This window comes from Haemorhous mexicanus, chromosome 14 (assembly GCF_027477595.1).
Source record: "Haemorhous mexicanus isolate bHaeMex1 chromosome 14, bHaeMex1.pri, whole genome shotgun sequence".
In the NCBI taxonomy this organism is placed as follows: Eukaryota; Metazoa; Chordata; class Aves; order Passeriformes; family Fringillidae; genus Haemorhous; species Haemorhous mexicanus.
In genome coordinates, this window is record NC_082354.1 from 14063054 (window position 1) to 14076568 (window position 13515).

Consider the following 13515-nt stretch of genomic DNA (forward strand, 5'->3'; position numbering starts at 1 on the left):
GCAAAAAATCATTTCCCTGCTCCAGTCTATTGTGTTTGTGCACCAGAACCTCAGTTCCAAATCTGCCTGAGCCTGCTCAAGTTCCACCTCTGCAAACAGCCCCCAACATGGACCTGCCTGGAGAGACATGCCAAGCTAAAGCCTTGCATTTAAAATGCTTTTAGCATTTTGAATTGTTAAAATGAGTTTTCTATTTTTATCATGACTTACAAAATAATTTTTAAAAAATCCCACTTTAGTGTTTTTATGCAGTATAGAGTTCCTCGAGCCTTTCAAAAATGAGTTTTCCAATAAAGTCTGCAGGACTCAGATTTACATCCTCACCCACTGACAATTTAATTACTTCCATTGTAGGAGAAAGTATTTAATCACATACAGTCAGAAAAACAGCCCCTTAAATACAGGCTTTTGGGCCCATGATCCCCCAATTTGAAATTCAATGAAGGAGAATGAAACATGCACACTGTGATCCATTTCCTGATGCAGAACACTTGATATTATCAAAACATACAGAGTTCCACAGCTGACACACACATTTTTCTGAACCATTGGTGAAATACTTCCAGCATTTTAAGCCCATGAAATGAGGATTCAGTGTGCTCTGGATATGATCTAAAGGCAGTGCTGGTCAATGAGCTGTGCAAAGACCATTGCTGCAATGCTGTGCTAATTACCATATTAAAAATTGTCCATCTAAAAGCTGCTTGAATTACACAGGATTTTAACTTAGTTCTCAACTATTACAACATTAAAGGGAACTCATCACTGTGATTCTCAGCAAAAGATATGCACTAATGATCCCTTTCAAAAAGAAGGAAGTGAGGGAAGGACAGGAATTCTCAGACACTCATCATGGCAATTCAGCCACAATAAGTCTGGTGAAGTCATAAAAAACAGTTGTTAAATGTCAATAGTTATACATTAAAGCTGACTACCAGCACCAGCTGGCCTTCTTTCCCAACTGGTGTCTAATTCCCTCGGACAAGGCAGGTGACAAATCCAGAAATGCAACTTTTAAAAGTCAGTTTTAGAGTATGCTGCAGCATCAATGAACCCTCTAAGCAGTGGCAACTCAAACGCAGTGAACTGCAAGAATCAATAATCAGCATGTTAGAAAACTTTGTTTCAAAATGAAGAAGTTGTGCTAGGAGTGTGAAAGAGAACCTGGGCCTACCCTGGCCTGTTACACAGTGACATCCATTCCTTCTGAAACAACAGACACAGCCAGAGCGGGCATTATGGATATATTTTATATTTTATAAAAGAGCAATGTCTTGTACAAGACCTTCCAAGAGTGGGGAATAGCCAGAACACTACAAAAAACTGCTGTAACAAGAGTGACTGTTTGTGCGCTCGCTTTATGCAGCTTACATTCGAATGTTTACAGAGGCCAGCACTCAGATAGGACTCTCCACTAACAAACAAATCTGGAATACATCAATTGTACAGGTAAATCAGCCAAAATGAAGCAATAGCTATGCTCTTCTCAGGCTTAAGAAAGCATGCAATAGGTTTCCCCCTCCTGCCACCCCTCAGATTTCCACACCACAGTACCAGTAAAAGCACGGTGGAAGGGAAGCAGGGCACAGGTAAGGGGTTGGATTTTATCACAGACTGTTTATCAATATTTTGCAAATGGAAAAGCAGCCCTCCTTAAGCACCAAGAAGGCAGAGAAGATACAGGCATGAATAAAAAAATAATTAAGCGACTTAAGACATCAAAAATTCAAGAAATAGCACTGTGCATATACAAACAAAATTAACATTCAATACTGTAGAGCTCATTTAAAAATGGCACCAATGGACAATATTTTACAATATGCACATTTATTTGAAGTGGGGAACTAATGTTCCACAGGTGGAAATGATCATACAAATAATAGTGCCACTGCTGGCCCATTCTGGTACTTCTTACAATTTAATGGAAACACGTTTAAAAATAATCTGGTATGTACATGTCTTCTGGATACCCAACGGCTTCTTCAGAACAGAAAAAACTACAGTTCTCCCCCTCCCTTTTAGGCAGACAGTATTGCCAGAGATTGTGCTCACATCTAAAGCACATAATCTTACTTTAAATTCAGTGCTATTTTCTTTCAGAAAGATCACAAGTTGTACTTTTAGGTAACAAAAGCACATATGTTACAAACATTCAAAAATGGAAGCTTATGATTCTGGCAGACAACGTTGCGTATTAAATACAAACCAGCCAGCAATTACTGAACATAAAAAACTTATTCAATCATAAAAAAATACTATAATTCATCACCACAGACTTTTTACAGAGTTATAAATAATAAATAGCATAACACAGTAGATTACAAACGGATTTATTTTGCCCCGTTATAGTCTTTAAAAAGTAAAATATCTGTTCCTACCTCAGACTGACCAAGGTACTGTATCAAGACTACTCATAGCTCAAAGGGAACTCCTTCACCAAGCAATTTGCAGAGTTTGTATCCAATCCAAAGCTTTTCCTTAGGAATCCAACGTTTGCTGAGCTGTCTGCTCTGCTCATGACCAAGAAAGGGACAAACTCTGCCCCGAGCAGCTGCAAAGGGTCTCACCTTGGCTGCCCCAGCACCTCCACACCTCAGAAAGGAACACAAAGGGAAGCAGCACCCCCGGCTGGCTTGGGTAAGCACTCTAGAAACAAGCTGTACACAAAGGACTTTCCCCACCCACCCCTCTGGTTTACATTCCATAATTTTGTAACAATGTCCCCTAAGGCACAAAAATACTTATGACCTCAATGCCACAGGAGACATCGATGGTGCCATACATGGTTCTCCTACACAGTAGTTTAATTAACTTAGTTATCTGCACTGTATGTCTTCAATTGAGGTGTGGATTAATTTTTCCTGGCCAAATCTTGCTGAATAATGACCTTATTTCATACAATCTGTAGGACAAATGGTCTGGGAAGAGAACTATGCAGCTAATTTAATTGTTTGCAGAGTATTATTATTTCTTCACTGATGGCAAAAGTGACAGTCATTAGTTATTTTGCTGTGGGGTTTTTAGTTTAATGTAATAGAGTGAGATTTCCACACTCAATGTGGTCTTCTGTAAATGAATTCATAAAAATGACTAGCAGCACTAAGGAAATAAAATATTTTTTCTCCCTTCCATAAAGGAATTTGAGGCTAGTGACTGAAAAAAAAACCCAAAAAAACAAACAAAAAAAGCAAGAGTAATTTTACTCAATAGTAGAAGTGCCAGAGAATAAATTAGTATTTTCAAATCCTTCCAAACCAAGTTATTTCCCTAGACATAGCGACCATGATAATGATAGAAGTACATTCCTAAAAATTGCAACACTAATAGGTAGATACCTATTCCTGGAATCAAAAAGTGTATGCAAGTTCCTGAAAGCAAAAGTTAGCATAATATCAGCAGACATCTTGTTTAAAAAATAAATTTGCAAAACCAGACATTAATATGGTCTACAATGTCCATTAAATGGATAAATTAAAAAAAAAAAATCACTGGAAAGTAGCCAAGGATTACAGTAACAACAATTTCTCCTTTTAATAAACCTCATATGAATGGTTCAAGGATCAGAGTTCATTTCTCTGTACGAGTGTACAGGAAGGGGACAGCACAGCCAGACACTGACTCAGGACTTGGTAAAGTCACTTGGGTGAGAAGTCATCCATCAGAATGAACGAGGAGCAGGAGTTGGAGCATGTCACCGGAGACTCCGTGGTGATGCTGCCTTTAGTCAGGGAATCGGAGGAAGAGCCAACGCTGCTGCTACTCCCGTCGAGAATATCCGAGGACAGGCTGGCGAAAGGGAAAAAGCTCCTTTAGTGCAGGGGCACGAGGCTCTGAACAAAGCTTCCCCCTTGCAGAGCACTTGTAGGAGACCTATACTACCACTCAGTCTTTACTGCAAGACTGGCAGCCCTGAAAACTCCTTGTTTTCTGTAGCATGTTAGAGAAATTCATGCTCCTCATGGGAACGAGGAGCAGAATTATTGGGTTTTTTTAACATGCAGAATAAATTATGAAGCTGATTTTAATCAGACATAGAAAGAAGGTGACAAAAAGTATAAAACCATAAAATCTTATAGTAAAGGAAAAATAATAAATGAATCAGCAATGCAGCAAAGATGTCATTAATTAGCTGGTATGCTGTTTAACACAGCACTCCTCAAAGAGATTGAGACCTATTTTTCTCACAGAACTATGTGTTTGGATTTTGAAGTCTAGATACAAGATCCCAGAGGGCACTTAAATTTATGCTTTTCCAATTTAGTGGGAAGCAACATGGAAAAAAACATCTAGGCAGTTTCAAGTCTGCAGCTAAACTGAAATTACAGTAATAACAGCTGATATTTTTGAATACTTAGTCTCTGACTCAATACAAAAAACTCCTTGGTATTTTATGATTGTAATAAAGAAAGATAACTCTAAAAATCATGAACTTAGGGACAAGAACAATTAAGTACCCACACACATTTTCTAAGCATTCAGTGAAGTGCCACAGACATGGTATGACCGCTGCCTACAACCTATTTTAATGATGAACTGAAGTAACTTTGCTTATGAATCAAGAGGAATTTGTAACAATTATATTCAGTGTAAAAGCTTTGATACCCAATTTCTAGGCTAGAGTCTGTTCAGGAAGAATTGATCAAAGGAGAAGGACCACTGTCACAGGATAGCTTCCATTAATACACATCCACCAAGATACACACAAAGTATTTTTTCCTGGAAAAAAACCAATTAGAAAGCTTGTGATAAATGCACATTCCCTGTTTTGCCATTTCAGGGCATGTGAAATATTTTACCATGAACTGAGATCTGTCAGATGTGTAACATCTGGAGAAAGCATGTTGGTTGTTCCTTGGAAAAGTCTCTTTGGCTGACTTTCAGTTTCCATTTCACCTAAGGAAAACAGTGCAAATAATCAAACTCACTTGAGTATCTGCAATATCCATTTACTATTTGTCTGCTGTAGAAGACAGATTTGACCTACAACACTCCAAGGTTGCATTTGTAACACCAGTTCTCTAATTCAGCCAACCAAGACTAAGACATCAATTTGATGATAGCTCTTGATAGACCATCCAGTCCATCCTTAGCTAAAACTCCAGCAGTATCTGAGGGGCTACAATGATCTCAAAGACATAAAACTTGCTACTTGTACTGCAATCAGACAAAATAATCTAAAGCAAACTAATTACCATGACTTATTTTAAGTAAACAGCTGAGATGAGGTAACTGATATAAGTGAAAATATGAAGTTTCAAATTGTTTGTGATTATGAAAATAAGAATGACAGCTGGGTTCATTTTCACCCTCTCCTGTACAATGAATTCTGATGCATGGGTACTTTTACAGGGAAGATGAATGGAATAAGTCTGCCATGTGGAAGCATTTCCACTTACTCATCATGGATCAGACTATCTTTGTACCTGTAATCATCTACAGACATTAAGAGATTAAATATGATGGGGAGAATTCATGTAATCTGTTTAGTATAATCTGCAGTGAGAATGAGCTGGCTCACTAATAGCTGCTCTACAACACACATTTGAAAACATCATGAATTTGAAAATAAATTTTAAAAACCCAAACCCTCTCACTTACAGTATATTTCCATTCTTTGGGGGGAAAAAAGCAAGAAATGGTAACAATTTTTCTGGCTTTTACCTACACTTTGCAGTAGTTGCAGAGTCAGCTCAAAAACCTGATAGAAGCTGAACATTACACCAAACCAGTCTATACATTCTGCAACAGAATTACACTGCTACATTTTATAGAAGACTGGTAACTTCCAAAAGTTTCATTTTCTTCAGACCACAGGGATACATTCCTATCTTAAGGCAAGGAATAATTGCTTCTAGCAATCAGAATGGGCAAAAAACATTTATAACATATTTGATCTTGCAGAAAATGAACTAAACACCAACTTAGGTAACACTTTTGCCCCTTAAATTTCACAGAGATAAATCTGCACTGCTACAATACACTGCAGAGTCCACCAATATAAATCCCCTATGGCAGTGAAAAGTTCTTTAGTTCATGGCTTTCCTTCTCCTATTGAATATCTTTGGCCGAAATTCAGAAAAAAACAGGACCACGTATTTAGGAAAAGAAAGTAAGAAAGAAAAGAAAGTAAGTTCATTTAAATGGATTTAATGTTTCAAAATAAGGCAACATTTTGAAAATTCCTTGATACTTCAAGTAAGAAAAGGAAAACTCATATTTCCACTTTGTAAAAGATTCTCCATGGGAGCACATGGATTTGGTGACGAAAGGCCTGTCCCTCTACCTGCACTGCTTTTACAATTTCTGTAAAGTGTAGGTGTGGATATTTATTCCTTATTGATCATTTAGCTTAATAAACTTTTGATCAATTTTAGTGCCTCTAAAATAGAACTGACATCTATGAGACAACTTGTCTCTCTGTCAAATCAGTATCAGTTGGACAATGTTCTTTATCTGACAGAACAAGCAGTACTAAAAAAAGAAAAAGCCAAACAAAACTAGTGACTTTTTTCAAAGCATAAATATAAGTCTTGGATGTTTTTGGTGCAGTTAAGAATGCCTAAGTTAAAAAAAAAAAGCAGAAAGGATAAGCACAGCTAAAGCCACACTTGAAGAATATCTCATTTTTACAGTTCTATTGTGGAGATTTGTTTGAGGATGTTACTTGTAAACCTCTAACACGGAACAGTTCCAGGAAAGAATGCATCTTCCCCCTTCAGGAGGAAAGGGCACTGATCTATTTCATTTCTCTAAACACTCACCTTCTGAACTTTCAGAGTGAAAACAAACATTCAGTTCTAAGTTTAGAAGATACTGCATGATAAGCAACATTCCTAAGATGATCTGAAGGGTGTGCACTGTTCAGTGGTACTTGGAAGAATGTTATGAACATTTGTAAGCTCTGACATTTAATTTGATGCAAAACAAAGTTTGCCTCTGTCAAGCAGTAGCTGTTTTTTAAGTTTTTCATTTCTGTGTTTTAGATTAGCTACTTTACTTTGTATTTTTGAGTTGTGCCTGGCAAATTCCAGTTCACTGTGGATACAAGTGCATTGTATTTACAGAATAACAAAAAACTGTATCTAGCTAGAAAACTACATCCATATTAAGACATCTGGTAAGGTAAATACACATACCTTTTCTTTTAATGGGGCCAAGAACACTGGGCCTGATACAGTTGATTGGACTTTGACTCCTCCTGCTGAAGAAAGAATACTGAGAGTCAGGCCTGTAAAGGTTCCAATTTGCATCAAATCAACACAACCACAGCATAGGAAGCATTCTTCAAAACTATTCCTGCACAACTGGGATTCCTGTGGAATCTAAATACATAGATAACAAATAAGGGCTGCCTATTAGAGCAGATTATCTGCCACACAAAGTTGCAGAAGATTTTCTAAGGTTTTCTCCTTCCCTTAGTGAATAACATCCTCATTTCAATCCTTTTCCAAATTTTGCAGTGTATTTATGTAACACCAATCTGCTGACTAAGTTAATTTGAAATACCTGAGGACTTCCCCCCAAGTTACCAAGTCTAGTTTAAAGCTGACACATGCTCTATAAGAGCACACACATAAAGCTGCCATTGGTAAAAGTTGAACTTTCAGAGCATTTTTATGTGGCAATGCTTCAGCAGTTGTAAAACTGAAGTTTCTTTCAATGCCTTAACATCAACTTGAATTAATCTTTGGCTTAAATTCCAATGTTAGCACAACAAGCACTCATTTCTTACTTGCAGAATCGCCTTGTTGGACTGGGAATAGGGCTTGGAGGTAATCCATTACTGCTCACAAACATTTGCAATGATGGTGAAAAACATTGCTGCAGGAAGAAAGTTCAAATGAAGATAATTTAGAATTTCCTTTAAAATACTCAGATGTTACACTCCACCCTCCAAAACAAACATCCCCTCTCCTATTCCCTTTTTATTCTTAAAGAAAAGCTAGCAACAGATTACACAGATTATCAAATATAATCTTACAAGTATTAGAATTTAACTTAAAAAACATACTGGCCCATGCAATTCTGCTCAGATTAAGCAAAAATTGAAACTCACAAGAAAAGTAGAATTGAAATAGACACTGTTTTCTAAATAAGAGAATTGTTTCTTTTCTTTGTTACATTTAGAAACAGCAGTACAGTACTCAGGACTTACTTCTTTCAAGGGGCTTTTTAAACAAACAATTTGTGTTTACTCAAAATACATCTGACCTGAAAACTGACAATATTCCAGAGTAAAACAGGATACTTAGCTCTGTGATTCTGCAGCTAATTTGAGCTTAGCCCCTGAATGCTTCTAGTGAAACACAAAAATCTTTCTGTCAAGTTATCTGCTAGTGCTTTACAGTCAGAATTAGAGAGGTGCAGAACCAGCTACCAGCATCAGTGTTTTCCCAGGAACACATTTACCCAGCACTCGTGTAGCTGTTACATGCACCAATCTGGTGGGAGCACAGAGATTGCTCCTTTTCTGTGCAAAAGCAGAATCACACAAAAGGGTGCCAACAAGGTCAAGCAGCTCATCTTTAAACCAGTGCCAGCTTCTCTGTGATACACTTCAGTTTTCCAATCCTCACTGGAAAAGTAGTTTATCTAACATCCAGCTCTTTCTCTGGCATCTGCCACCAGTTTTCAGTATGAGTTCAACACACCCAAGTGTGTTTCACTCCTTCAGAGAGCATTCGTGACTTCCTTTCCATAACTGATGGACACATTTTCATCTCTCACCATACAGATTTGCAGTCCAATTTTGGTGCTTCTTCCCCAAAAGCCCCCCACTTCTGCACCTGGAGATGCTGTCCATGACTATTTTCATGACCTCTTCCAGCTTCCCTAGAACCAGAACCCCAACTCACCCAAACACTGCACAAACAGCAGTAACTGAAAACATCCAGTGTTTCACTGCTTAAACCCTGCAGGCTCCCAGATGGCAACCATTTGATTCTAAGAAACCAATAAAATACGGATTTGGCTTTTTTGGTGCTTGTTCAGTTGTGTTGTCCAGGGGTTTTTTAAACTATGGAACAATTTGTGAAGTTACAGATCTTGACAGTTTAGCTTGGTCCAGAATTCTGAAATGTTGTCTCAGCCTGGTATTTCACTTATCCTACCTTTCCTATTCCTCTTGTAGGTGAAGGTGCAGGTGAAACTGGAACGAAGTCTATTCTCTTCGGGGAAAAAGACTTCTCAGACTTGTCCAAGTCATTGTCGCTCTGTGAATGCAAAGTTTCAGACTTAACACTGGCACAGGACATTACCCTGAAATCCAAGGCACAACCTTCTAATGGAAAGTCATTGGGTCAAATACACAAAGTAGCTAAAGCAGATGGGCTTAAATTCTTCTTAAAGTATTTTCACAGTTAATTCCTCTCTTTCCCTTAAATTTGTCATTTGAGTGTAAAAGTGAAATTAAATAGGAAACATCTATAAAAAGATTACCAGGCTCAAGCTTTCCTCCCATGACTGGCTTATCTGCATTGCTGTCTGCACTTCCCTAGAATACAAAAAACCCCATCAGTAGCTACAAAGAGGATAACTCTGGCTATTTTATCACGTTTTTTCAGTAACACTCACCTTTCATGTGCTGCTTCTCTGTTCATTAAATCCACTCCTTCCTCCTGCAAGAGATAAATGTCATAAGTTTTCCCATAACATTTGATTCATCACAGATATTTGAAATAACACTTGTGATTCCATTATTTGCCATTAGGATTGAAATATGAACAGCAGAACCACTACACAAAAAGACAGGACAGCCACCAGTCCAGCTCACTGCTTCTCTTAGATGAAATACTTCTAAAATGCAAGATAGCTTAAACACAACAATAAGCCTTGTAAGGCCACTTCCTTGTTGAAATTAAGTCTTAAGAAATATTCAGTTTTCTTTGGTACTTGAAATACACAATAGGAAAGAAACCCCCACTGTGCAAGTACTTCAGTATCATATAGTACTCTTCATTCTGTTACTGAATACACAGATAAAAACTCCACTCACCCTTCTGATCTGATGAAGTCGGCTGCTAGGAATACGAATAGGAGATGATGACAAAAACTAGAAAAAAAAGTGACAGCCACAATGATTAAATCACACACAACTGCTTGCATGCACACTATTTACCATCAACTTCATTCTTAGGGAGTTCAAAATGAGCTGCACAACTACATGTGGATGACTCAATGTTGCAAAAAAGCGAACACTGACCTTCAAGAGAAAAGACTTGTTTTACCACTCACAAATTCCTTTTATCACTCAGCAAGTGGCATGGATCTGACTTGCAGGCAGATACTGCTCAGCATCTCCAGTGCACAAATAGCTACAGATGCCATTTAGACAAGAGAGATACTACAAATGAAACTGTGATTGTTACACAATTCCCCACTGCCCAGGATATGACAAACTCCTGTAGGACACCTTACTCAACCTGCTGGCTATTGTAAAGGAGAAATCTCAGTGCTTCAAAACAGTCTTGAACAACACTCCCTAAAGCTTAACTTCTGCAACTTTTCAATTGTATGCAATTTTATGCATCTAATCCCTCTGGAACTCCAACATCATATATAAATGGGCCAACAGTTCCCACTCAGGATGGCCATGTGTCCAGTGTCATACCTACTGACAAGCTCCAAAATTATGGATTCTTAAGAAGTCTCACAAAAGAAGACTTTGAATTAAAAATCCCTATCACCTTTCCTGAACAGAAGACACAGAGGAAACTTATGTCAAGACTTTAGGGCTTTGAGAAAAGCAATATTTAATCTTCACTATCCTCAAACACGACAGAAAAATTTCAGTGGAAGGAGCACGTAAATCCCTCACCTGACACAAGGACAGGGTAGAAAAAAAGAAATGGAACATTTTTGAAAAGTTAAGCAACTGCAGTAGTGTACACTACTAGACTTATAACAGAGAGCAACAAATAAATTTCTTTTCTTTCAGTGATTTTCTGAGGTCGAGTGTTCTGCCTTTGCAAAAAAAGAGCAGTATGTCAAACCCGTCAACAAAGAACTGTGACACTGTCTATTTTCAGAACACACTAAAACACCCTTTCAAGACTTTTAATTCTGACAACATTTTACTCTTCTAACACAGACTTAAATTAACTTTAAAACTAGACTTAATATGGGGAGTCACATAAAACATCAACTGCTCTTGTCTTCTTGGGGACAGTCAACACACCAGTATTATTTCACTATACATTGCAGAGGTGAAAAATTGCTTATTCTGCAACTTGGAAGCTTGCTAGGATACTTAGTGCAAATACAAATCAAGTTTAACTTCATTTCTCTACTCCAATTATTCCTTGTTGTGTGTAAACATGACATGCTTAAGATTCCTCACCATTCCATGACGGCTCATAACTGTTGTGCTGTTCCTGCGAGTCCGCAACACGTAAGGCTGAAACACCTGGGAGTTGTCACTGCAGGGGGAGAAAACAAAAGTTTTGCGAACAGCTTTTTTGGGTGCGCTTTACTTAAAGCCCCACAGTGCTGTGACACGCGCTGCAGCCTCCAGAGCGCTGAAAACACCATTTTATTTGAACGGGAGCACTGCTGTCGCTGGGAGCGCGGCGAGCACCTTCCGTGAGCCGCGGGGGGACAAGGGGGCACTGGCGGCCCCGGCCCCGCGGGACAAGGGACACGATCCACGGGCCGCTGAGGGAGAGCCGGGCCGGGCCCAGGCCCCCGGCGAGGCCGGCGGGCAGCGGTGACCCCGGGGCTCGATGAGCCGAGGCCCCGGACCCCTCACCTGAGCCCGTGGATGAGCGGGGCGCTGTTCGACCGCCTCAGGCCGCCGCCGTCGCCCGGGGCCGCGGCGCTCCCCGGCGGCAGCTCCAGGTCCAGCTCCATCTTCTCCTGAGCCATCGCGGCGGCGGCGGCTCCGGCTCCTCCGCCCCGCCGCGGCGCCCATTCACTGCTGGCGGCCGCCGCGGCTCCTCGGGCCGCCGCTGCCCCGGCCCTACAGGCCCCGCGGGCGGCGCCGCGGGCTCAGCCCGGGGGCGCGCCGAGCCCGGCAGGGGGGGCGGCCGCAGCAGTGCCGCATCCCGGGGGCGGCCCGGGGGCGGCCAATTCCTCCAGCGGCTGCAGCCGGTGCCGCTGCCCGCGGTGGCGGTGGGAGCGCTCCCGGTGCTTCCCTCGGTATCGACCGCGCTCCGCGCCCGCCGCCGCCGCGCACTACGCATGCGCGGAGATCGGGGCGCAAGCAGCGCCGCCCGCCTCGCAAGGCGCATGCGTGGTGGCTCCGCACCCCGGCACTGCTTCGGCGGCGGGAGAGCTCCCGACAGCCCCCGGGGCAGGTGCGTGCGCTGATTGGCTGTGGGAGGAGCGTGTGTGGGTTTGAAACGCCGCAACGGTCGCTAGGACGCGCGCGCCGCGGGGGCGTGGCCGGGCCGTGACCTGGAGGACAATCCGGGTTCGAGTCCTACCCCGGCCACAAATCCCGCTCCTTTTTCCCGTCTCAGTGGGGAAGAGGTTTTACAGCCTTCTTCGAGATTAGGCCCCGTCCGACCTGAGTCCAGCAGGCTTTCCCAGTGTTCTCCCCAGCGTTCCCTAGCTGCTGAAGCACATACCAGGGCTCTGATTGTAATGAGAGTGGGCTCAGCATTCAGAAATCTGGTGTGAAACTCATTATGAGACGTGATCCTAGTTCTTGGTAGTGTTCAGGTTTGGACTGACTTGGGCAAACCCATTCTAAGTGATCAAATTTGTGCTTACTTTACAGTATTTTTCTGCAATAACTGTTGTACGTATTTGTCTCTCACATGCAGGTGGCTTCAGGGTCTTTCCCAGCACCAAATTTTAAAAGGACTTCATTTCTCCTGGGATAAAACAGTTCTTTTGGCAGAGTGCTAGGTGCTGAAACTGTTAAGACAGAAAAGTTAGGATTTTTCAACACTTCAACTGCCTTAGTTGGGAACACAGAGAAAACCTAGAGGAAAAAATCCTTATCTTCTAATACTTCAGAGGAGAAATACCTTTCACAGTCTTGTGTCCCTTTCACTATGGCCTACCACAGCCCCTAATGACACCCTTCTGTGAGGTGGTACAGAATTGCCATCTCCTGCAAAGACTGAGAATGTAAATATCTAAATAATTTTGCTTAATTTCTAATAATTATAACCAGTCTGATTCATTGGAAAATTAGGATCTGCAGCTGTGAAAGGAATATAGTGTTAATCACCTTTTGCTGCTGCCATTCTCTAAAAGCAATACAACACTTTTACAGAACCTTTACCAAAATCCTTGTCTGCTGCTTCAGCACAAGCATTTCACAGCTTGGAACAGCTTCCATACCTTAATTTTCCATGGCTAGAATTGCCTAAAAGACAATTCAGGTGAAAGTTCCTAGCAAAACTTCTAGCTCTGAATGGAAATCTACTCACAAATATGCTGGTTCTCTTAATACAAAAGCCACCTGCAGGATCTGACTACAGCACTAAACTATGTGGATTTTGCTATTTATTTTTATTGTGGAGTTATTATATTATGTCCTTGACACTAAGGGCAGCAAACAGCTTC

General features: G+C 40.9%; 1 protein-coding gene and 1 non-coding gene across 3 annotated transcripts; both read right to left on the reverse strand.

Annotated features, from left to right (window-relative positions):
- Nucleotides 1-1236: 1236 nt before the first annotated feature.
- PABIR2 (PABIR family member 2) lies at nt 1237-11953 on the reverse strand. Of its 2 annotated transcripts, none has more exons than XM_059859031.1 (10): nt 11747-11953; nt 11339-11417; nt 9995-10051; nt 9574-9617; nt 9439-9493; nt 9111-9212; nt 7733-7821; nt 7137-7198; nt 4797-4893; nt 1237-3786 (listed from the first exon to the last, which is right to left on the reverse strand). In XM_059859031.1, the coding sequence occupies exons 1-10, from the start codon at nt 11860-11862 to the stop codon at nt 3636-3638; spliced, it is 852 nt and encodes a 283-aa protein (XP_059715014.1). In that variant the 5' UTR covers nt 11863-11953; the 3' UTR covers nt 1237-3635. The 2 variants fall into 2 exon arrangements, with proteins under 2 accessions (XP_059715014.1, XP_059715013.1); XM_059859030.1 differs by having other exon boundaries at nt 7137-7201; nt 11747-11948.
- On the reverse strand, nt 3858-4001 carry LOC132334053 (small nucleolar RNA U109). The gene has a single exon (XR_009488326.1). It is a non-coding gene; the product is annotated as a small nucleolar RNA U109 (small nucleolar RNA).
- Nucleotides 11954-13515: the final 1562 nt, after the last annotated feature.

Bases quoted from the DNA above. Each gene is read 5' to 3' on its own strand.
- PABIR2 (XM_059859030.1), bottom strand. From the start codon at position 11,862: ATGGCTCAGGAGAAGATGGAGCTGGACCTGGAGCTGCCGCCGGGGAGC. The intron at 7,822-9,110 runs GTAGGATAAGTG...TTCTTCCTGCAG, and splicing joins CTACAAGAGGAATAGGAAAG to CAATGTTTTTCACCATCATT. The intron at 7,202-7,732 runs GTAAGAAATGAG...TTCTTTCTTCAG, and splicing joins CCAACAAGGCGATTCTGCAA to CAGGAGGAGTCAAAGTCCAA.